General features: G+C 47.2%; 1 protein-coding gene across 3 annotated transcripts in view; it reads right to left on the reverse strand.

Annotated features, from left to right (window-relative positions):
- The window catches only part of LARS2 (leucyl-tRNA synthetase 2, mitochondrial), a 146335-nt gene that overhangs the window by 45651 nt on the left and 78249 nt on the right, over positions 1–22435 (reverse strand). For all 3 annotated transcript variants that reach the window (XR_003606684.2, XR_003606682.2, XM_028087167.2), the window contains exons 8-11: positions 15088–15195; positions 12689–12848; positions 2925–3029; positions 39–154 (exon numbers count right to left, since the gene is read on the reverse strand). Coding sequence is in view for 1 of the 3 variants with exons in the window: in XM_028087167.2 (XP_027942968.1) it covers positions 39–154; positions 2925–3029; positions 12689–12848; positions 15088–15195 (489 nt within the window). In the remaining 2 variants the exon portion in view is untranslated. The remainder of the gene's footprint in view (positions 1–38; positions 155–2924; positions 3030–12688; positions 12849–15087; positions 15196–22435) is intronic.

Consider the following 22435-nt stretch of genomic DNA (forward strand, 5'->3'; position numbering starts at 1 on the left):
TCGGAGAAGCTGTAAAGCCCGTGCCACAGGGAACCAACCTCGGCAGAGCTGCTCATCCTCTCTGTGCCATCCGGCAAAGTTTCAATGACTTCGGAGTAGGGGAGGCCCAGGGTCTGGGCTAAGGTGGTGTCCTCTGGACTGGTGCTCGGAATTCCTATTCAGAGGGGAAGAAACACAGAACACCTTCTTTGCAAATACCCAAGTCACAAAATAACGGACAGCACTGACACTCGGCTTTAACCTCCTCAGGGAGACTCTCTTTTAACTATAGTTCTAAAAATGCAGCATATTCCTTGGGAAAATGGAGGACAGTCTTGGAGAAACACCCTCCCCCCCACCCTCATACAACCAGTTTACTATGTCGGCATGATTTCCTTTCGGTCTTTATCCTGTGCTTCATTTCTTTTTTTAAATAGTTGTGATTCTAAAAGATACAATTTGGGGGGCTTTTGTCACTGAAATCGTGAATCACAAGCATCTGGAGAAGCCTCTTGTCTGAATTCCCTCAGGGACCAAGGACAGCGGCATTCTCTTGAGAAGCAGGGCTGCCAGCTCCAGCATTTCCTGGCGCCCTAGAAAAATCCACGCAGTCCCGAAGCGGAAAGCTGGGAACTGTGTTTCCTCACGCTATGCTTTGTTACCAAAGGCAATGGTACATGCAGTCCGAATAGAAATTTCTTCTTCAGCCCACACATGCCTGAGATGGGAGTTGAGCATAAGTGAATCGTTCATCCAGAGGGCGAAGGCCGACTGTTTCGGCTTCAGCTCTCTGTCAAAACAAGCTTGTCGGTGGTTGGGTCTGCAGGGCAGACTTTCTCAATCTTGGCACGACATCGTTGTGAGGTTATGCTGAGCATCGCAGGAATGCTGGCCAGTGCTCCTGGTCTCTAGCACTCCCCGAAAGTGACAGAAAAAGGACTGAAAAATTGCCAAATGCTACCCCCCTCCCCGGGAGGGGGCAAAATCTCCCCCTGGTGGAGGACCCCTGCTGCGGGTCAGCTGTCAAAACTGCTGATGTCCCTGCAGATACAACACATTTCGTGGCTACCAAGCGGGAAGACTAAGGACAACGCACAAAGTGCTGAAGTCAGATTTCCGTGAAATTTGGAACACCACCTGATGACAAGCGTTATTTCATGTTTGGGAGACATGTTCTAAAGCTCCTTGGCAAGACGGAAAGCTCCATGGTATGATGGAAAGTTCTGTAGTGTTCCAGCTGAGATTTACTGACCAAAAAAAAAAAAAAAGCATCTAACAAGGCAAATAAATGTTGGGAGTGGACTTGAAGGATATGGGAGGGTGAGGACAAATGGCAAGCCGTATTACTGGAAGGTGTTCATGGTCAAGAAGGGAAGAGAGTCACTCACTGTGTTCCCAAAGCATATGGTTTGGAGTAACCAGGAGAAATGTTCAAATGGAGACACTGGCCAAAAAATTTATTTGGCCACATAAAGAATGCTGTGGACCACAGTGTGGGTTATATGGGGCTCAGCAGGATGTGAACTATCTGTACCGTGCAGGTGGGATGGCAAAAACACTGCTTTATCTCTTTTTTATTTCTATTGCTTGTTCTTGGAAGTCAAGAAGCAATAACTTAGAAAAGGTTAATAATGTAACTGTGGGAAATCAAGACCACAGGGAAAATGATTTCCATGCACATCCAAAAAAAAAAAATCAGATATTTTTTTCTTTCAGAATTTTCAATATTGTGCCAGTAATTTGACTCAAAATACAGTCCCGCCCCCCTCAAAAAAAGCAAAAATCCACATCAACAACAGCTTCCTTTATTGCTTGTCTTGCCTGGTTGTATTAATGAATCTTACTAATTATAAAATACAGAAAAATAACAGAAGGAATTATTTGAGTGGTTCAGTCAGTTAAGCATCTGCCTTTGGCTCAGGTCATGATCCCAGGGTCCTGGGATCAAGCCCCGCATTAGGCTCCCTGCGGGGAGCCTGCTTCTCCCTCTCCCACTCCCCCTGCTTGTGTTCCCTCTCTCCCTGTCTCTCTGTCAAATAAATAAATAAAATCTTAAAAAAAAAAAAGGAAGGAATTACTTCCCTTAAGCAACACCATTGCTAGGTTTAAATGGTCAGAAGGGAATGACCTGAATGGCTTAATATCCATTGTCTGTTTGGATGTTTCTTCAAATCACTTTTGTCAAAACCTGATCTGGGAATCAGGAGGGAAAACATGATTTCGGTAAGAAACGCTATTTCTTCTGGGTGCCAGGAAATCGAGAGTGCAGAAGGAACTTTCTCTGCAGGCTTTTGGCACTTTGAGCCTGGCTGGGATCTGCAGCGGGAATCTTGGGGAAGAGGGGCACTTGGGTCCATCCGAAGAACAGATCTTGGACGGGCTGTCATTAGCTCCCAGTCCTCAGCTCACCCCCGGCCTCTGCTAGGTGACAACACCTCAGAACTCCCAGGGATGAGCAAAGCTGCAGAGGACATTCAATGCTCAGTTCTAAATGCGCCTTCCACTTGACTGCTGCAGTCAGGGTCCTTTCCCTAGAGGGCTCAAGTTCACCTCCTCAAGCCTTCACCAAAACCCAGCCCAGTCCATCACTTGTGCTCAGAATCCCCATCTCTTGCAGTTGTGGTTGGTTCTACGAGCTCTGAAGTCAGATTTCATCTGAGTTGTACTGTTCCCCGTATCACATGTATGAGTCTCACCAACCAGCTCTACGGGCCACTTTTTATTATTCTCAAGAGCAACTAGCAAGGTGTGGTATACTGGGTATGTTTTCAAAATGTAGCTCTTAAATAGGGAATGGCTGAATGAAGGGGCCTATCATTTTCCCAAAGAGGCAGAACAGACCGTGGACTCAGCAGTGAGCTCTTCCGGTTGACAGCAACAGGCTGGTATTTTGATCTGAAGCCTGCTGAGTATATTATCCTGATCATATTTTAATAGCTACTTACCTATTCTGGAATCCAGAGAGCCCTCCAAGTCAGCTTTGGCCAAGATAACGACAGGGACCTCCTGCTGGGTGAGCATGTTCACAGCCATCACGGGCGTGAGGCAATCTGAAAATGAGAGCGAGTGACAGCTGGGGTACTAACACCATCTGAGTCTCAGAGGAGACAAGTGAGAAAAATAAGCACGGGGACTTCTGTGTTTGTGCTAATTGTTAAAGAATCTGTTCTTTGAAGGTATTAATGGATAATTCACACCAGTAGAAAATCAAAAGATTAAACAAGTACACAAAAATGTTCATCTATGCTCAGAACCAAAGAAGTGAAATGGCATTTTTACTTTACAGATGGTAAAGTAAAGATGGTCCTGCCACCCCCTTTTCCTTTTGAAAAATACCTCAAATATACAGAAGAATAAGCAACACAAAAATCTATGGTGACTAAGGCAATGTCAGGAATTCCAAATCCTGGCACCTGAAGATGGAAGTGGATAGGAGAGTAGAGAATAACTAAGCAGAGAGCAGGAGAGTTCTGGACACACGAAGACAGGACAATTCTTCCCACCTACCCTTTTTTAGGACAGTGGAGGATGTGTTCCAGCAAAACAAAGGGGTAAGTCAAGAAAGAGACAGAAATGGGATCTAGGAAACAGATGATCCAACAAAAGAAAAGAGGGTCAAGACACTCTCAGAACAAAGACAAAGGGAAGCCATAGCATGGCAGATGGGCAGCAGAGGCCTGGAGAGTGACCAGGTCAGGCCTATGCAGGACAGAAGGCCCAGGAAGCATCCTCAGAGGGAAAAAGGAGCATCAGTACATTATAGGACAGGTTGGAATATGTAGAAAACTGTATTGAGAGGAGTTTTAAAGAGCCTCTGGGAGGGTGTGGGAAGACTTAGAAATCCAAAGAACACAAAGCAAAAGAAAAAATATAAGGACATCATTAACTTCAGGCAAAACAGAAAGTATATTACCAAAAAGAAAATGTAATCATAGTATACTTGGCTCAGTTGTGAACGATATTTATGTGGTCATAATAAAATACTTAAATTACTATCTACAGGAATGGAAGCATGAAGACCGAAACACAGTCCCAAAGGAATAAGGGATGAAAGGGGTAAACAATTAGTGAGTTCACTTGAGCTTACTGCGACATAAGCAACTGACAACAGTTATAATTTGTCAACTCTATTTATATTTGCTATATTTTATGACTTCATATAATTATCTAAAATATGTTTTACAAACCCCAAAGTTAAAATATGCCCAGGAAGTAAGATGTATTCTTTTCAAAGAGGAAGAGATAAGCTCTGTAGGCATCTAAGCCAGCTCTTCTCTTCTTTCATCTTGCAGGGGTCAGGAAGCACAAGGCAGGTTACAGTGGGGACAGAGTGACATATAACCCAAACGGGTCTCCAAGGCAGAGGTTCAGTAGCACCCATGGTCCCAAGGCTGGGAAGCACCTGCTGCCCTGAGCTGCCTAAGTGTGGACACTTCTCAAAATGGAGACCCATATTTCTGATTCCGTACTGCCCCTTCTCAAAGATGAAGTGTACATGTGCAAAGTCTGCAATTATGATAAAATGTGATGACGAGGATGGAAGATGAGGGGAGGTGGTGCACGAGTAAAAGTTGCAGGGTAATGTCGAGAACTGGTGAACTGAGAGGGAACAGGGTAGGCATATTATACAAACACGTGGAGGTCTGAACCATAGAAACAGCTGTGGCACAGACCGACAGTCAGCCACAGACCTGCCTTGCCTTTTTTTTTTTTTTAAGATTTTTATTTATTTATTTGACAGAGAGAGAGAGAGACAGCGAGAGAGGGGAACACAGCAGGGGGAGTGGGAGAGGGAGAAGCAGGCTTCCTGCCGAGCAGGGAGCCCGATGCGGGGCTCAATCCCAGGACCCTGGGATCATGACCTGAGCCAAAGGCAGACACTTAACAACTGAGCCACCCAGGCGCCCCCTGCCTTGCCTTCTGATTCAGCAACAGAACATTTAGTTGGACACACGTCTGCATAGCTCACAACAGCACTGCTCAGCCTCTCTTGCATTAGGCGTGGCCTTGGGGTACGTCCAGAAGCAACTTCTAGGGCATGCTCTCGGAGGGAAGGAACATGCCCTTCCTTCCCTGCTTCTGACTTACTGCAATGCAGATGAAGTGCAGAACATCTCAGAACACACAGGTAAGGGTAAGACCCTTGAAGGACAGAGTGGGAAGGCAGAAAGAGCCTTGGCCATGACTGACTCACAGAGCAGACTTGTCATACTTGCTTTGAGATTCAGGTGGGAAAAAATAAACTTCTGTCTTTTTAAGTCACTGTGTTTTCAGGACTTTGTTGTAGCCACCAAACTTACACCCTAAGTAACACATACCTAAAATGATTCGAGGTGGCTGGGTAAGGAAGCTCCTGCTGTTGCTAGTACTCTTTGACTTTGACTTTTCATGTGATATACGTATATCACTTGGATCTTACAAAACACAAGTTAATTTTTAAAGAAAGAAGAAAGAGAAATTAACATAATCTTGAAGTATTATCATTTTATACCTGATAAGTTAGCAAAAACTTTTAGAAGGGTACCACCAGTACTTGCGAAGTTGCACTGAAATTCGTGTGAAATTGGATACGGCACTATAAACCGATTATAGCCGTTTCGGAAACCAATAAAAGCCACCTGTAACAAGAACTAGAAAAATGTTCATAACCTGTGACCTTGTAAATCCCACTCTGGGGAATGTCTCTTAAGGAAGTAATTCTATAGAGGAAAAGAACTATGTGGATATAAATGTTGATAGCAGCTATGCCCGTGACAGCCCCAAACATGAAAAGGCCAAATGTTCAACATCACAGGGAAGATTGAGAATATGATGGTACATTGAGTTAATGTAATATTATGTATGGGTTAAAAAATAATTGTGAAGCCTGCCTAAAAACAAACAAAAAAACCCCACTTTCTGAAATCATATTACATGAAGACCAACAAATAAAGACAGAAGCTGTCTTTTCTTTAAGATACATTTCTGTGGGAACACGAACTAAAAAGTAATGTGACCACACACTGGGGCACCTGGGTGGTTCAGTCGGTTGAGCATCCGACCCTTGGTTTCAGCTCAGGTCATGGTCTCAGAGTTGTGGGATCAAGGCCCGCATCGGGCTCTGTGCTCAGTGAGGAGTCTGCGTAAGATTCTTTCCCTCTCCCTCTCCTCCCCACTCTGCCCCCTCCCTGCTCACACGTGCTCTCTCACTCCCTCTCGCTCTCTCAAATAATTTTTTTTAAAAAAGGTAATATGACCACATGCAAAAGAATGAAGGCGGAGGGGCACCTGGGTGGCTCAGTCGTTAAAGTCTGCCTTCGGCTCAGGTCATGTTCCCAGGGTCCTGGAATTGAGCCCCGCATCGGGCTCCCTGCTCAGCGGGGAGCCTGCTTCTCCCTCTCCCACTCCCCCTGTTTGTGTCCCCTCTCTTGCTATATCTCTCTGTCAAATAAATAAAATCTTTAAAAAAAAAAAATCAACAACAGAAAGACAATTCAATTAAAAAATGGGCAGAGAGTCTGAATAGACCAGTCTCCAAAGAAGATACACAAATAGCCAACAAGCACATGCAAAGATGCTCAGCATCACTAGCCATCAGGTAAGTGCAAATCAAACCCACAATGAGACACCACTCCCCACCCACTGGGATGATCATCATCAGAAAGACAGACAATAACAAGCATCGGCGAAGATGTAGAGAAATCGGAGCCCTGGTACACTGTTGGGGCGAATGTGAAATGGTGTAGCTGCTCTGGGAAACTCCAGTACTTCCTCGACCAGTGAAACACAGAGCTACCATATGACCCAGCAAGTCCACTCCTAGATACATATGTGAGGAAATGAAAGCATATGGCCACACAGAAATGTTCACAGCTGCACCACTCATAGTAGCAAGAAAGTAGCTAGAATGTCCATCAACTGATGAATGGATGAACAAAATGCATAATATTATTCTGAAATAAAAGGGAATAAAGTATTCACACAGGCTACGACATGGGGGAGAAACATTACACTAAGTCAAAAAAGCCAGTTACAAAGGGACATTACACTAAGTCAAAAAAGCCAGTTACAAAGGGACAAAATACTGCATGATTCCATTGATATGCAACGTCCAGAACTGGCAAATCTATGGACAAAGCCGACCAGTGGCTGCCTAGGGCTGGGGGAAACAGTGGGGATACGATATGGGATCTCTTTGGGGGTGACAAAAATGTCCTAAAACTGTGCGTAATTCTGCAGATATACTGGGGCGCCTGGGTGGCTCAGTCGGTTAAGCGTCTGCCTTCGGCTCAGGTCGTGATCCCAGGGTCCTGGGATCGGGTCCCGCATCGGGCTCCCTGCTCGGCGGGGAGCCCGCTTCTCCCTCTCCCTCTGGGCTCTCCCTGCTTGTGTTCTTTCTCTCTCTGTCAAATAAATAAAATCTTAAAAAAAAAAAAAATTCTGCAGATATACTAACAACCCCTGAATTGTGCACTTTAAATTAGGGGTGAATTTCATGGTATGTGAATTATATCCCAATAAAGTCATTACAAGAAAAATACAAAAAAAATGTAGAGTACTACATGAAACAGGTGGGTTGGGTTTTGAAACAGGTGGGCTGGGTTTGAGTTTTTGCGTTTTTTTTTTTTTTTTTTTTCATTTTTCCACCTCAAAGTTCTGTTAGGACAGCTTTTCCACTAGGAAAAAAAAATCAAGCCTATGAATTTAAATATTAGCAGATCAGTAATGAATACACCTTGCATCATCTTGCATGCTTGCTGCACATGGTTGAAATCCATTTCTCAGAAAGGACAAAACTAAAATCAGAAGCTCCTGACCAGACCGAGAGCTCTCCGGTAGTTCTCAGTCAGGTGCTGGCAACGTGAGGCAGGATGCAAGGAGGCCAGGGAGAAATCTGAAGGAACCGAGGCACTTCCTACGGTGATTCCATAACTGCCAAACGCCTTAGCACAAAGGAAACACTCTGGGCCCAAAGGTGCCCTCCGCCCTCGGGGCCCCACTGCAGAGCAGGCCTGTCTTTCATGCCTTCTGGAAAAAACAAACAGGTGGCTTTTGTTCAGTGGTCAGCAAAGCAGTGATCCACGCAGGGATACTCTGTGGGAACAGGGTTGTGTGGTCAAGGGAGTGTGGGAAGTGTCATGTGACCTGCTCTCAGACACAGTCGTGGTGGGCAACGGCGCAGCAACAGTTCTGACAAGTCCAGGAGCACAGAAACCTGTTCGTCTTTGTTTATCCAGGTTATGGGAGAGCAGAGGCCCCCTCCCCCTCCACATAACATCTGTTAGCATGTGGGGAAGGATGGCAGAGGGAACAGTTTGATTAAAGAACAGACTATAACCTACAGGATCCCATCCCCACACACATACAGAGCAGAAAGGGGGAGGACAGGAGAGAGCAATTAATTATTTAATGCTCCGGGGCTCCTGGGGAGACGAGGCTCTCGCTCTCTGACGTGGCAGTAACAATGGGGTTCTGAGGTACCCCTGAGGGAGACCTCACTTACCCTTTCGGCAATAAACGCCCTGTGGAAACCACTGGTGACTCAGAGCTGAAATGTGTGGTTCCAAAGCCTCAGGGTTTGAGTATTATTTTAATATTAGGAATGTAAGAAAAGACGCCAGGAAAAAGACAGAACAGCTTCTAGAACTCCGATGATATTTCCCTATTGATGCTTTTTATGGTTTCTAGCTCCCATCAAGTCAGAGCTTACATAACACGACTGAAGTCAGAGGCGGTCAGCTGAGAGAAGGAGGCAACGTGAATGATAGAAATAAACTCAGTTTGAAGAACTCTATGGGGAAGCACGTGACTTTTTGCTCTCTTAAAGGGATCTATGCCAAATTACAGGAGGCTGAGCAAAACACAGTGCTTCTAGTCAATAACATCAGCAACCCAGTCGGCCCAGCCAGAAATCAGGGCGGCGTCCCCGGAGCCTCTGCCCTTGCTGCCACCCAGAAACTTCTGGGAGCTGCTCCAGCCCCTCCATTCTGACAACCACTGTTCTCCTATCTTCACTGTCTCTTAACTTATGGTTTGCTGGTCCTCCTGCCTGACCTCTGCCAAGCACGAGCCCCCATCGGCGGGTGTCACCGTCCTCCTCTGAGCCATTCAAGGCTCCTTCTGTCCCCGCAGGGCCCCCCACAACCACCCTGCCCACTCGGCTGGGAAGGCCAAACTCACAAAGGTGAAGTGACCTTCCTTAAGTCACAGGATGGCTCTGGGACCAGAACCTTGGCCATCTTGTGCCCACCCAGGAGCTGATATGCCGAAACCAACTTAGTGGCTGTCGGAACCCATGTTTGAGAGTTTAACCTCCTGCAAGTGATACATTCCGTCACAACCCCGACTTTCAGTGGTCACTAGTCACCCTCAAAACCTGACACTGGAGGAAAAAAAAACAAGCCGCCCATCTGATTGGAGCCAGTCGGCAATGGTAAATGACAACAGCAATACAACGCTCAGGTTTAAAATGTAACCTCCAAGGCCAAAGAAGGCATACATCCATAATCATATGATGATTTTCATTTGATTTTTAGAAAAACTACATTACACTCAAGGCACCGTACTGGCCTTCCATAACTAATGCCACATGTCAAAATCCAGAGACTTGACGTGCAAATTAATCTTGAGACTTTGAATAAATTGACATCTGCAAAAAGAATATTTCTACTCTGAAAATTAGAATTGGAAAGAGCCAGGTGTAATGTTCCATTTGGAATTATTTCAGAGATTATTAAAAAGAGGTGAGAATGGGGTGCCTGGGTGGCTCAGTTGGTTAAGCGACTGCCTTCGGCTCAGGTCATGATCCAGGAGTCCCTGGATCGAGTCCCGCATCGGGCTCCCTGCTCGGCGGAGGGTCTGCTTCTCCCTCTGACCCTCCCCCCTCTCATGTGCTCTCTCTCTCTCTCTCATTCTCTCTGTCTCAAATAAATAAATTTAAAAAAAAGAGGTGAGAATGAAGCTGGCCAGCCCTTCAGCGCTAAAATGAAATGATGGGACAAGTCAGAGGTGCCAACAATGCCCTGAATGATCATGAAAACATCGCTCTTTGCATTTGCTAAAATAATTAAATTTCTTACATATCAAAATGTCTGGAATTTATACAGCGCCTTTCATGTCAGGAGCTCCATCTTTCATAATGCATGGTCTCATGAAGCCTCTGTTAATATTACATTTTAATTTGTGTCCACAGATTAACTGTAAGAAAACAAAATCTAAGGGCTAGATATTTACATTTTTTTAGTTTTTCGATTTTAGATATTCTTCAACCATCACAGCCCACAAGGAATCCCAAAATGCTCATGAGAGTAAAAACTATGAGTTTTCCCTTTCAACTAAACAGTTGAAAAGGATCCAGTTTTTCTTTTGAGTAAGTGGAAAATAAAACAGCTACATTGGACTTTATAAGCACAACACCGAAATTTTAACACATGTCTTTTTTCTGTTTCAATATATAACAACAGGAGATGACAGCAAGTGGTATCTGTTTTGGGCCAGAGTGAATCACACATGCGTCTGGCTCTCTTCTGTCATGGCCCCCTGGGGGCAGGACTGGGGACTGGTCCTCTGTGTGTCCCCAAGCGCTTAGCACCAGCAGGCTTTTCCTAAGTGCTCAGTGATTTGAACCTGGCTTCAATGCTGGAAGTAAGCAATTAAAGGTCTTCAGCAGAGGGGCACCTGGGTGGCTCAGTTGGTTAAGTATCTGCCTTTGGCTCAGGTCATGATTCTAGGATCCTGGGATCGAGCCCTGCATTGGGATCCCTGCTCAGTGGAGAGCCTGCTTCTCCCTCTCCCTCTGCCCCTTCCCTCGCTTGTGCTCTTTCTCTCTCTCACTCACTCTCTCTCTTTCAAATAAATAAATAAAATCTTTTTTTTAAAGATTTTATTTATTTATTTATTTGACAGAGAGAGAGAGAGACAGCGAGAGAGGGAACACAAGCAGGGGGAGTGGGAGAGGGAAAAGCAGGCTCCCCGCAGAGCAGGGAGCCTGATGCGGGGCTCGATCCCAGCACCCTGGGATCATGACCTAGCAGAAGGCAGATGCTTAATGACTGAGCCACCCAGGCGCCCCGAAATTAATAAAATCTTTAAAAAAAAGAAAAAGTCTCAGGGCGCCTGGGTGGCTCAGTCGGTTGGGCGTCTGCCTTCAGCTCGGGTTGTGATCCCAGGGTCCTGGGGTCAAGCCCCGCACCGGGCTCCCTGCTCCGTGGGGAGTCTGTTTCTCCCTCTCCCTCTGCCTGCTTCTCCCTCTGCTTGTGCTCTCTCTCTCTCTGTCAAATAAGGAAAAAAAAAAGTCTTTAGCAGAAGTAAGTTGGGATGACATCATCTATCTTTCCAGCCTTATACCAGGAAACCTTCATTCTGGTTATTTTAAGAATAGCAATTAAAAAAAACAAAACAAAACACTTTATATCACCAAGCAAACCATTTTTGTTAGTCAAATAATTCAAACAGACCCCGATAATTCAGACTGTGTTTTGGGTTGAAATTTATAGTCTGTGAAAAGAAAATAAGGATGAGATTTTTATAGAAATATTTACATTTCTCCAGAGACCTACTTCTTCTTCTTCTTCTTTTTTTAGATTTATTTATTTATGTGAGAGAGAAAGAGAAGAGAGAGGGAGAGAATCTCAAGCAGACTATGCTGAGTGCAGAGCCCAACGTGGGGCTCAATCTCATGACCCTGAGCAGAAACCAAGAGTCAGAAGCTCAACCAACTGCGCCACCCAGAGACCTACTTCTAATCGATGGGGGACTTCCTTTTGCCTGCCCAGGGTCCATACTGCCTTCCACTAATAAGAGCCTCTGGGTTTGTTTCGGGAAGCGACCCCTCCTCACTGGTTCTAGTCTTGGTGGTCTAACAAAGGTGTCTGACCTTCCCTTGCCCAAGAAAAAGGCCACGGGCCTCAGTTATACCATTCAGACAGCTTTCCCTGCAACAGGAATCTCGGACCAAGTGCCCCAAACCCTGAGGGTGAGGTGAGAGCAGATTCACTCAGTCAGCGGTGCTCAAAAGACTGTCTATTAGCTCCTGCCACCAAAACTGCACAGCTGCCTGATCCAGCTCCTCTTCCAGACTGGTTCCTGCTAGTCAGCAAGGTTTCCATAGCCTCTAGGAGGTTCCCTTTGTTCTCCAGGTTTGGCCAGGGAATGCATTCTGTTGCTTGCAACCATAGCATCCTGATTAACACACAGGCCTCCCCAAATCCTCACTGACCAGTAACACCTGCTGTGCCCATTCCAGGTCAGCTGGATCCACTGACCAAAGGCCTGTGCTGAGCAGGACCCCGTTAGCTGCTCAGATTACTGCGGGAAGTCTTTAAAATAAAACGATGAAGTTTTTGAAAATGCTTGCTCTGATTCTCAATGGCTTCCTCCTTGTCGCCATCATCAAGATAGTCTTATTTGACGATGGAATTATAAATTAGGCAGAAGATGCTATTCCTGTCAGAAAGAGCTTTAAGTCTAGATTGTATCTAGAGAGAAAGAGTTGAGCTTTCGGTCAGAAACTCAAAAAGCCGACAAATGAGTCGCTCAAAGCGAAGCTGGGGGTAGCAACATTTTCAAAGCTCTCATTTATCCTGTTTGAAAATAAAAAACTAACAACTCAGGCTGAGGTGAAGAACAAATCACACAGGATGACATAAGGGAAGAGACTGTGAACCTGAGAAGCGCTCGATGTCCAACTAGAAGGTGTGATCCCTGCATTAGCCCGAACTCGCCAGCTCACCTTTGCCAGGAACAAGTGCCTTCCGGAAGGTTTCCTTCAGAGAGCTGTGCCCATGTAAGAGTCTGTGGTTGGGAGAGATGGCCACGTGGGAGGTGCCGTAAATGGCCTCAGGGGTGGCTGTGTAGGCGGTCAGCTTTTCTCCTGTGACTTGACCATCCACCTGACAGGTAAAAGCAGAGCCATTTCATTCCTCAGGGCTCCTCTGGGGCTGTCGTGTTCCCCGGGGCCACATCCGCCCCTCCCCCCCCAAGCCCAAACACCAGGGACGGTTCCGGGCTGCAGACCCAGGGATGTGTGGCCCTGAGACGGCCCCTGGCAGGGGAAGAGCCAGGCGAAAGAGAAGACAATCACCATTCCTCTTTGAGAAGCCTGGTGCCCACCACCGGGTGTACTTGGTGGCCCTGAATAAAAGGGGGTCAAAGCATGCTCAGAAAGATGCCTCCCCCATTTTCCTGGCTCCTTTGTTCACCAATCAAAAATAACTATCAATGTTACATTGTTTCTGTCCTGACAAAGGAGCTATACTTTCCTCCAGGATCTAAGGTATAGTAAAAAAAAACTGCCTTCCGCTCAGATCATGATCCTGGAGTCCCGGGATCGAGTCCCGTGTCGGGCTCCCTGCTCAGCGGGAAGTCTGCTTCTCCCTCTGACCCTCTTCCCTCTCGTGCTGTCTCTCATTCTCTCTCTCTCAAATAAATAAATAAAATCTTTAAAAAAAAATAAAGGCATCTGCTTTTCTAACCAGGAAAACAGTCCTTGAGGCTAAAACCTTGTTCTGAAGAGGAAAGGGAGGACACCTGAGGTCGTGACTGAGCGTGGTCCTAGGGCTGCTTAAATGCCTTTCAAAGAAGAGGCATACATTAGGCATCAACTGAATGCTGATTATATGATAGACACAGAGGAGACACATGCTCCTTCCTTCACACATTCGTTCAGGTGTGCTCACAGCAGGCCAATGGTGTGCAAGTCTGTACTATGGCCCGAGTGCTGGTTAGGGGTCACCTGTGGAGCCAGACTTAGGGCCCCAAAGGCCCAGCCACATATGGTCCTGTACCTGCTGGACTGAGAGTGTTCCCTCCCCTGAGACATCTCATTTTCAGGTGGGTCCAGGAACGGAGACAGAAACATTTTCATAATAAAATGCTGGGGAAGGGAGAAAATGTGGAAGCCATTCCATGTACAGCAGTCGACCGGCTCAGAGACCCACAGCCTTCACCCTGGCTGAGAAGCAAAGGCCTTGTGACATGGGGACCCGACCCAGTCTAATGCATAGGACCCCAAACGAGACAGCCCTAAGAGCCTGAACCAAAGTCGCAGCAGGACTGGATTTCAGAAATCTCACCACCTTCTCAGGAAAGTGGTGACAGAATTTGGTCATTTCGGGATTTGGTTTTCAAAGGTTTCAAAGTCCCCGCTCCCTTATGGGGGCCTTCCCGGGTCTGCAGCTGGGAGTGAGGGGGATCGTGTTTGTGAGGAGACAGCACAGGGAAGCGTGAGCTCTGTGACAAGGAGCGGGAGCTCAGCAGATCCCAGGATAGCTGTCAGTACAAGTCTAGAAAAGTAGGTCAACTCTGTCTCCTGTCTGCTGTCCCCTCCTTCTAAAGGTCTGGCCTAAGGTAAGGAATGAGTTTGGAGCTAAGGGCACAAAAGTCTTGAGTAGGAAGGAGACACCAGAAGAATTAAAAAAACAAAACAAAACAACCCAGAACCCACCCAGGTAAGAAACAGCAAAACAACTATCTAGTCTGTAGGGACAGAGAGAAAAGGTTGAGGGGTACCTCCCAGAGTGGGTGGGCCTTCGGTAGTGAGCCCTGCGCAGTGTTTCCACACAGGTAGGCTCTTTTGAACCCTGGGTAAGCCCATGACCCTCCCCAGCTTCAGGCGCGCCCTGTTTTGAGATGGTGTCAGCCTTGGCTTGTCGGCTTTTAACCTGCTTTGTGACACAAACGCTGCGGAGCTCTGGGCCCGCTGTGCAGGAAGATGCCCACACAGCCCTCCGCACATCACCTCAGGGAGTTCACGGACCCACAGAAACCCTCTCTATCCGCGCTGACCAGCAGGACGGCCGGTAGCAGTAAGAGGTGATGGAACCCTTGGAATGTGGTCAGTGCTGCTTTAAGTGTTAAGAGAGCACAGATTTCAAAGACTCTGTACGAAAACCTGAGTGTCAACTGTTTCCTCAATAGAGCTTTGTTACTGACCACATCCTGAAATGATCATTTTTTGGTAGACAGTGGGTTAAAGATATGTTATTAAAATCAATTTCGCCTGTTTCTTTGCAGTGCAAAAATGTGGCTACAGCAACGTTTGAGATGATGCTGCTGGTTTGCTCGGTGAGTTCTGAAACTGCAGAAGGGGATCGGAGAGCTTTAACTGACAGAGAGGCTTTGCTCGTTCACCTTCAATGTGAAGTCCAGATGGCAGCCCACACAGTCTCCGATCCAGTGGGCCTGCATGCCTTTTATTCCATACCACTCGGGAAGGTCCACCAGCGCCTCCTGCATGGCCTGCGGAAATGAGAGGAGAAGAGGGCTAGAACTGTACTTAAGGGACACACAGGATGGGGGGCTTCCTAAGGCAGGAAGTGGGGGACATTAAAGGAGGCTCTGGATCAGCCCTCTCCTTGTCCACTTGCCAATCCGAGGAGCCCAGCGAGGGTCCGAAACAGATGCACTCACCATGACTCAATTTAGTGAGATGGGTTTGACTGATTTCTCTAATCTGAGCGGGCCAATGTTTTGCAGAAAGAAGAAAATTAATGAGGAAAGACCTTAATTAACATCTTTGATGAATGCAGTGAGTACATTCTCTCCCACAGTCTGGGAACTAAACAGAAGAAGTTCAAGTTTCTGAATTTTGAAACTCTGAGATAAGCAACTCATGGGGATGGGCATGCTACAACTCAGCTGTATCAAAAATACAACACTATAAATGACATCTTTGCATTAAAAAAATCAAAATCAGCATAAGGGAAACCATCGCGTTGATTTGTGTAAACATTCACTATTAGAAGTGCATATATATTTTCAGTTTTTTTTTTTCGGTGTGTGTGTCTACTTTTAGTCCTAAATTCCTATAACGAGGGGCTTTCCTACAAATTAATCTCTACAGCCTCAAGTCCATGCCATCATTTAGTATTTGATGATGAGACACATTCCTTCAACAGAGGGATTTAGAAGTAAATCACAGGGGCGCCTGGGTGGCTCAGTTGGTCAAGCGTCGGACTCTTGATTTCAGCTCAGGTCGTGATCTCGGGGTGGTGATATTGAGCCCCGTGTGGGGCTCCACGCTCAGTGGGGAGTCTGCTTGAGATTTTCTCTCTCCCTCTCCCTTTGCCCCTCCCCCCACTAGTGCACGCCCACTCACACGCTCTCTCTCTCTAAAATAAATAAATCTTAAAAAAAAGAGTAAATCATGTATTTGTAATGTGAAGATTCCAATTTTAAATTCCTAGTTGTGTTACGATTAATACAGGCAACATGATGATGCTTTACGTGCCTAGTGTTCATGTAATTCATACAGTGCTTTTACACACATCTCTTCTCACATACTCTGGTAAGGTAGCTCACTTTCAAACCAATGACCTTAATGCTGACAGAGGTTAAAGCTCTGTGATGCGAGGCTGCCGGAGTGGACGAGTCATGACCAGAACCCAGACTTACTAAAGGCATTCTTTCCCCCCCAGCACAGAGATTCTCACTCAGCCGTGTGATAAACAACACAGAGCCTTTTCTATACCCATCATCTGTCTATCCACCCAGTCTCATCTATTCAATAGAGTCTGGAAGCTTTAAGATCCAGAAATTTGTTCTGCGGCAGAAATTATGGATAATAGGCCCCATCCAGCTGACCAGCAATGTGTTTGCTCATTTCTTTTCTTTTTTTAAAAGATTTTATTTATTTGACAAGAGAGCACGCAAGAGAGCACAAGCAGGGGGAGCAGCAGGCAGAGGGAGAGGGAGAAGCAGACTCCCTGCTGAGCAAGGAGCCCGATGTGGGGCTCGATCCCGGGACCTGGGTTCATGACCTGAGCCGAAGGCAGATGCTTAACCGACTGAGCCACCTAGGCGCCCCCATTCATTTCTTTATTCCACCACAAGGTATTAGCCACCCACCTGTTCACACCAGGACCTCATTTAGGCACTGGGGGCCTGGGCATATGCAAAGCAGGATGTGCCAGAGTCCCTCCCGTGAAGTTCAAACAATGCACACATGCAGTCTGCTGCTGTTAGTTGGTTAACTGATCAAAATCCAATGCCAGGTGCAATTAGCATCACAGAAGGTGAGACACAGGTCCGGGAGATGAGGCAACAGAAAAGAAAAATAGTGGGAAGGCAGGGAAGAAAATGAGCAGAGTGAGAAATAAGGGAGAGATACAAAAGAGCTGGATGGATGAACCGCAGAGAAGGAGAAGGGAAGTCATGCGAGTGGGTGGGTGGGGAAAGCGAGGCTCCAAAAAGGAAAGACAGGAAGGGGGGAAAGGGAATTTGGAAGCAGACAGATAATGGGAAAACAGCACAAGTGAGGGAAGGAAAGCTGGGGAGCCCCTACCGTGTGTGGGGCTACGGGGTGTCTGCCCGCAGTAAGGTGCAAGGAACAGCGCCGCATGGAACACAGCTTACCGGCTGCTCAGTGACACGGTGAGCCTTCCTGCCACAGGGCTGTCAGTCTCGGGTAACGAGCGAAGGAAAGAGGGAGCAGAGCTACACTAACATGAACATGGAAAGCAGACAAAATGGAAGAGGGAGAGCACTGGGAAGCCTCGTGAGTTCAAGTTGTCCTTTGAACACAACCACACACCAAGGCTAGGCAGGCCCTCTTCCTTTCTGCCACCAAAGAACCTAGTGATGGGACACTCAGCACAATCTTCAATGTTGAGACCCAACCACCCAGGGTGTTTGTAGGTCGTTTCCAACACATGATCCTAGGTTTCTCCCGTTTTTGGACTGTTACTTATGAAAGATGAAAAATGCTTTTTTAAAATTTTATTTATTTATTTGACAGAGGGGAAAAGAGAGCCCAAGTGGGGAGTGGCAGGCAGAGGGAGAGGGAGAAGCAGGCTTCCCGCGGAGCAGGGAGCCCGACACAGGGCTTGATCCCAGGACCCCGGGATCATGACCTGAGCCCAAGGCAGACACTTAACCGACTGAGCCACCCAGGCGTCCTGAAAAATGCTTTTTATGATAAAACGTTATCAACTAGAAACTGTGGGTATTTTAAAATCTACTTGGTAATTTGGAAAGGAGATCCGTGAAAACCAGTTGATAAAGAAGATGTAGGAAAATTTAAGGTAAGACTTGGGAGAGTTCACCATGATCTGTGCTCGAGACACTGCAGGATGCTGATGAAACTATTCTGTACCAGGGACGCTTGCCCGAACCTCCCAGCGGAGGATCAAAGGGATCTGGAGCTGCTAGTTTTAAGCAGAATAAGGAACATATCAACCAGGTCCAAATGCCGTATGTACGTTCCAACTCCTTGTGATCGTGAAAAGGCTTTCCAGGGGAAATCTAAAATACCTGATGGTTGGGCGCCCGGGTGGCTCAGTCGGTTAAGCGAGCTGGCTCTTGATTTCGGCTCAGGTCATGATCTCAGAGTCGTGAGATGAAGCTAGCCCCGCACTGGACTCTGCACTGAGTGTGGAGTCTCCTTGAGATTCTCTCTCCCTCTCCCTTTGCCCCCTCCCCCCTTCCCAAATAAAATAAAATACTTGATGGTGACACATAAAGGAACCCAACAGGACCATGATGTTTCTGTATTTGCTGGAGTGAAAAATGACTTCTGGGAAGGTGGTACAATTCCTGCTGCAGACTGTTGATTACGCTTTAATTAACGGGGACATGCTTTCAGCTTCTCAAAAACACCAAGCCTGCCTAAGGCATAGGTGCAGGCTACGCTCCTGGCCTGCTCTGGCCACCTGGCCAACATGCCCCTTCATTCTCCTTGCTCTCCAGCTCTCTATCGTTCATCTCTTCTTTAGGCTGCGTGCTTGCTCGCTGACGGTCGGAAGCTCCCCAAGAGCAAGCACCATGTTCAGTTTGGCTCACCACTGAGTACTCTGCACCTACCATATACCTACAGCGTACAGCCGACATGTGGAGTCCAGGAAAAACACAAAGAAATGAGAAATGGGCCTCAAGCCAAGGTAATATAGAGACCAACCCTTTTTCGTCCTCTCCTCCCCTCCAATAATGAAGAGAAAGCCTGCCTCTAACATAATCTGGAGCAGCCGAGGCTCTGCTTTTGGGAGACCTGTCCCTGTGGTCACACTGCTGACTGCGCACAGGTGGCCTCGTCCTCCTGGGGACCAGCACCACGAGCATAGCCTGGCTCTTCAGGGGACCCCTGGGTGGCCTCTCAGCTTCAATGGCGTCCCTTCCTTTCCCTCTTTTAGGGATCTCAAGAGGTCTCAATCCCATGATTGTAACGATGCAAGCATTCTACTTTAAGAGAAAGTTACAGGTGTGCCTGGGTGGCTCAGTCGGTTGGGTGTCTGCCTTCGGCTCAGGTCATGATCTCAGGGTCCTGCTCAGCGGGGAGCCGGCTTCTCCCTCTCCTCTGCCCCTGCTCGTGCTCTCTCTTGCTCTCTCTCTCTCTCTCTCAAATAAATACAATCTTTAAAAAAGAGAGAGAGAAACTTATAAAGGGCTAAAAAAACCCTGATATTTTTAAATGTGACTTCTGAGGTGTCTAAAAATCACTCATGGTGATGGCTGAAGACAGTATAAGATCTTGACTCATCAAAGAGAAGTTCAATTATAGGCCATGTGTAGTTTTACACAGATTTAGTTGGATCGGATTTCTTTGGAAATGGACTCACCACATACATCCTGGGTATGGATGAACACTCAGCTAGCTAGAATATGGATCTGATCCAGACAGCCTTCTTCCTGACTCTTTCAGATGAACAACGGCTTCTCCGCCTTTCCCTTTCCTGGCCGACCTAAACAGAATGTGAATTTGCGGGGCTACGTACGCATGCAGCAGTTTGAGAATGCTCAGTAACGATTATTAGAAACACGGAAGAGTTTCTGTTACTGACAGCACGGGCTTGAGAAGCTGCACAATTAATTTTAGCACAACCTGGAGCGTAAGGCGAGTCCTGGGCTTCGATCTTGGATCCGAGGTCCTCAAGATGCATGAGAAAGAAAACCAAGCGAGCTGGTAGAACTGCAGTGCATCCTTCATCTAAACATAAGGCTTTCCTAGAAGTCGGTTCTTTCAAAGCCACAAGCAGCTTTGGAAATTTGGACAGGGCATGTGGTATCTCCATTATGAATGAATCACGTACCCAAATTCCCACATACCTGACCACTTCAATTACAAAATGGTCACTGAGCTCCTTCTGCGATAGAAGACATTGTGTTTGGTGTGATAAAAGGCGCCAGGACCTCCAGAGGGCGGGAGCATGTCACACTGCCCCACCAACGTCCGACTGGCAAAACCCAGGAAACTCTATGGGTCCCACAGCCCAGCCACTTCGACAGGTCAATTGTAAGAAAAAGAAAGGGAGGAAGAGGCAAACCTGCAGGTTAAGACACTTAAAAGGCATCCTCAAATTAAAAAAGGAAGGGTAAGAATAAGCCCCAGAGTCTAGGGAGGCACACTGGGTGACAGCTACAGAGAAAAGTCAGAAAAAGCCTATTCTAACGGTGCAGTGGCTGTTTATTATGGGAAAGGGACAGAGGGAGGGCTTCGGGGTGTTGGCACAATTCAGCATCTTGACCTCCAAGGTGGCTGCTTTCAAAGAAATCGATAAGCAATCTATTTGTTTTATATGGTTATCTGCATTTCATTTCACAGTAAAGTAGCATCACAAAACACAGACTTCCTCAGTTTGGTACCGCGGAGCTCACAGGTCTCAGTCCCAGCAGGCTCCTGGAGAGCAGGGCGTGGGGCCAGGCTGGCCTGCGGGCTCCGGGACGCAGCTTTAGTCCCTCCGGTTTTTCCATGGAACCCATGCAGGGCCTGGCCCAGAGCCCAGATGTGTGCCTTGGGTTGGACAAATGCTCATTAAGTTGCCATTTAACTCCCTCTACTCCAGGGTGAGGCTGGGAGAGCAGAACCAGCAGAACCGGCCCCCCAGCCCCCGGGGCAGGGAAGGAATGATCTCTGTGGAATCCTTCCTACGCACCAGGCACTTTTATGTGTGTGGCAACATTGAAGATGAGGCACATGTCATGTTCATGACAACACGAGACAGCACCAGTCCACCTCGCAGATGAGAATACAAGTCTCAGCAATTTCCCCGGGGCACCCCGCAAGGACGGGGTTGGGGGGGGGACACTGGGAAAGCAGTGCTCAAAGCCCATCCCTTCCTACACCTGCTCCCCCACGACCACCCTGCCATCCAAGCTCTCCCGTGTCCGGCTTTCGGAGTGTTGACTCCCCCCACTTCTCGAACTTGGAAGAGATGCTTGTGACAGCTCTGCCCGTGTCTATGATCTCATTTATTTTTCAATTTTATGGCTGGAAAGAAGACTCTGGTTATGGAGTCATGGGGCTGAGGCTGTCAGTACAATTCCCCCTCTCTGTACAGATGAGGACACAGAGGCCGCCCGAGGTTCAGCAATCTGCCCGCCATCACTTAGTGAGCTGGAGCCAAGCCCCCAACTCCAGTCCTTAGCACACTACTCAGCCCTCATTTGATGCCGACGCACTTTCCTTGAGTTTTCTCCCCAGTGGCATGGTGAACTTGCGCTGCGTCGGCTGTCCAGCACCTGCAGGCTCTTCTTTCTTGGGGGCAATCCACGATGGGTGAGTGGCAGGGCCCCGCCACCCACTACGGACGCTTTCCCGGGCCCACTGCCCTCCTCTGTGGAAGCTAAACAGCATAGCCAGTCACAGTATGGGCTGGGTACAGGCGTGGAACACTGCAGGGGGCGGGGGGACTCAGAGGCACCCGGGGAACTGGTTTAAATGCCACACCAGACCCGAGAGGCGGGAGATTCTGGGACTGACAGTGGTGATGGCTTAACCAGATCTTTCCTGAGCAAGATCTTCGCCATGTCCTTGTGCTCCCTGAATGCTGCCCAAGTCTGGGTCTCTGGCCTCCCCACCCAACTGTGAGTAACCCGATCCACTTCTGACCCATTCCTTTGTGGCTGAAGTTAACCAGAGTAACTTTTTTGCAACCACATTTCTTAATTAAGATCAATGGATTTAAAAAAGTTTCACTATCCTGATGAGTATTAGCTGATCCTGTATTGCCTTGATATCATTGTAACAGAAGTATAAAATCTTGAATATATTACACATTAATATCACAACGAGAATGTATTAATAAACTAGTCATCAATCTTCTGATTAAACTGCACGTTCTAGAAAGCTTTTCAATTTATGGAACAATTTAGGGGTTCTTAAATGCCCAGAGGCACATAACTAGCGCATTATAAACTCTGAAAACGACCCACGGCTTTTCCTCTCCAGTAATCAATAAGTTCCATTTAACTTCCAAGCAAACCCACACATGGTCTAACGGGATATGATGTCTTTCCATTGGATAAAACCCACATTACATGACTTGAAGACTGGCTCCACAGCCCACACTATCCTCTCCTGCCACAGAAACTTCAGTTGACAGGGTCCAGTGCTGACTGCGCCTGACACCTCTCCCCTCCCCTCCCCTGCGTTACGGCGCTACGTAAGTACATAAGCCCTCTCGTTGTGTTTTTCTTCTACATTGAATTGTCAAGGCTGAAATGCTTCTGGTGGAGGTGCTTTGCTTAAAATACTCAGATCTCTCGG

This window comes from Eumetopias jubatus, unplaced genomic scaffold (genome assembly GCF_037043125.1).
Source record: "Eumetopias jubatus isolate StellerSeaLion01/CBP00866 unplaced genomic scaffold, mEumJub1_p1.0 scaffold_1, whole genome shotgun sequence".
NCBI lineage: Eukaryota > Metazoa > Chordata > Mammalia > Carnivora > Otariidae > Eumetopias > Eumetopias jubatus.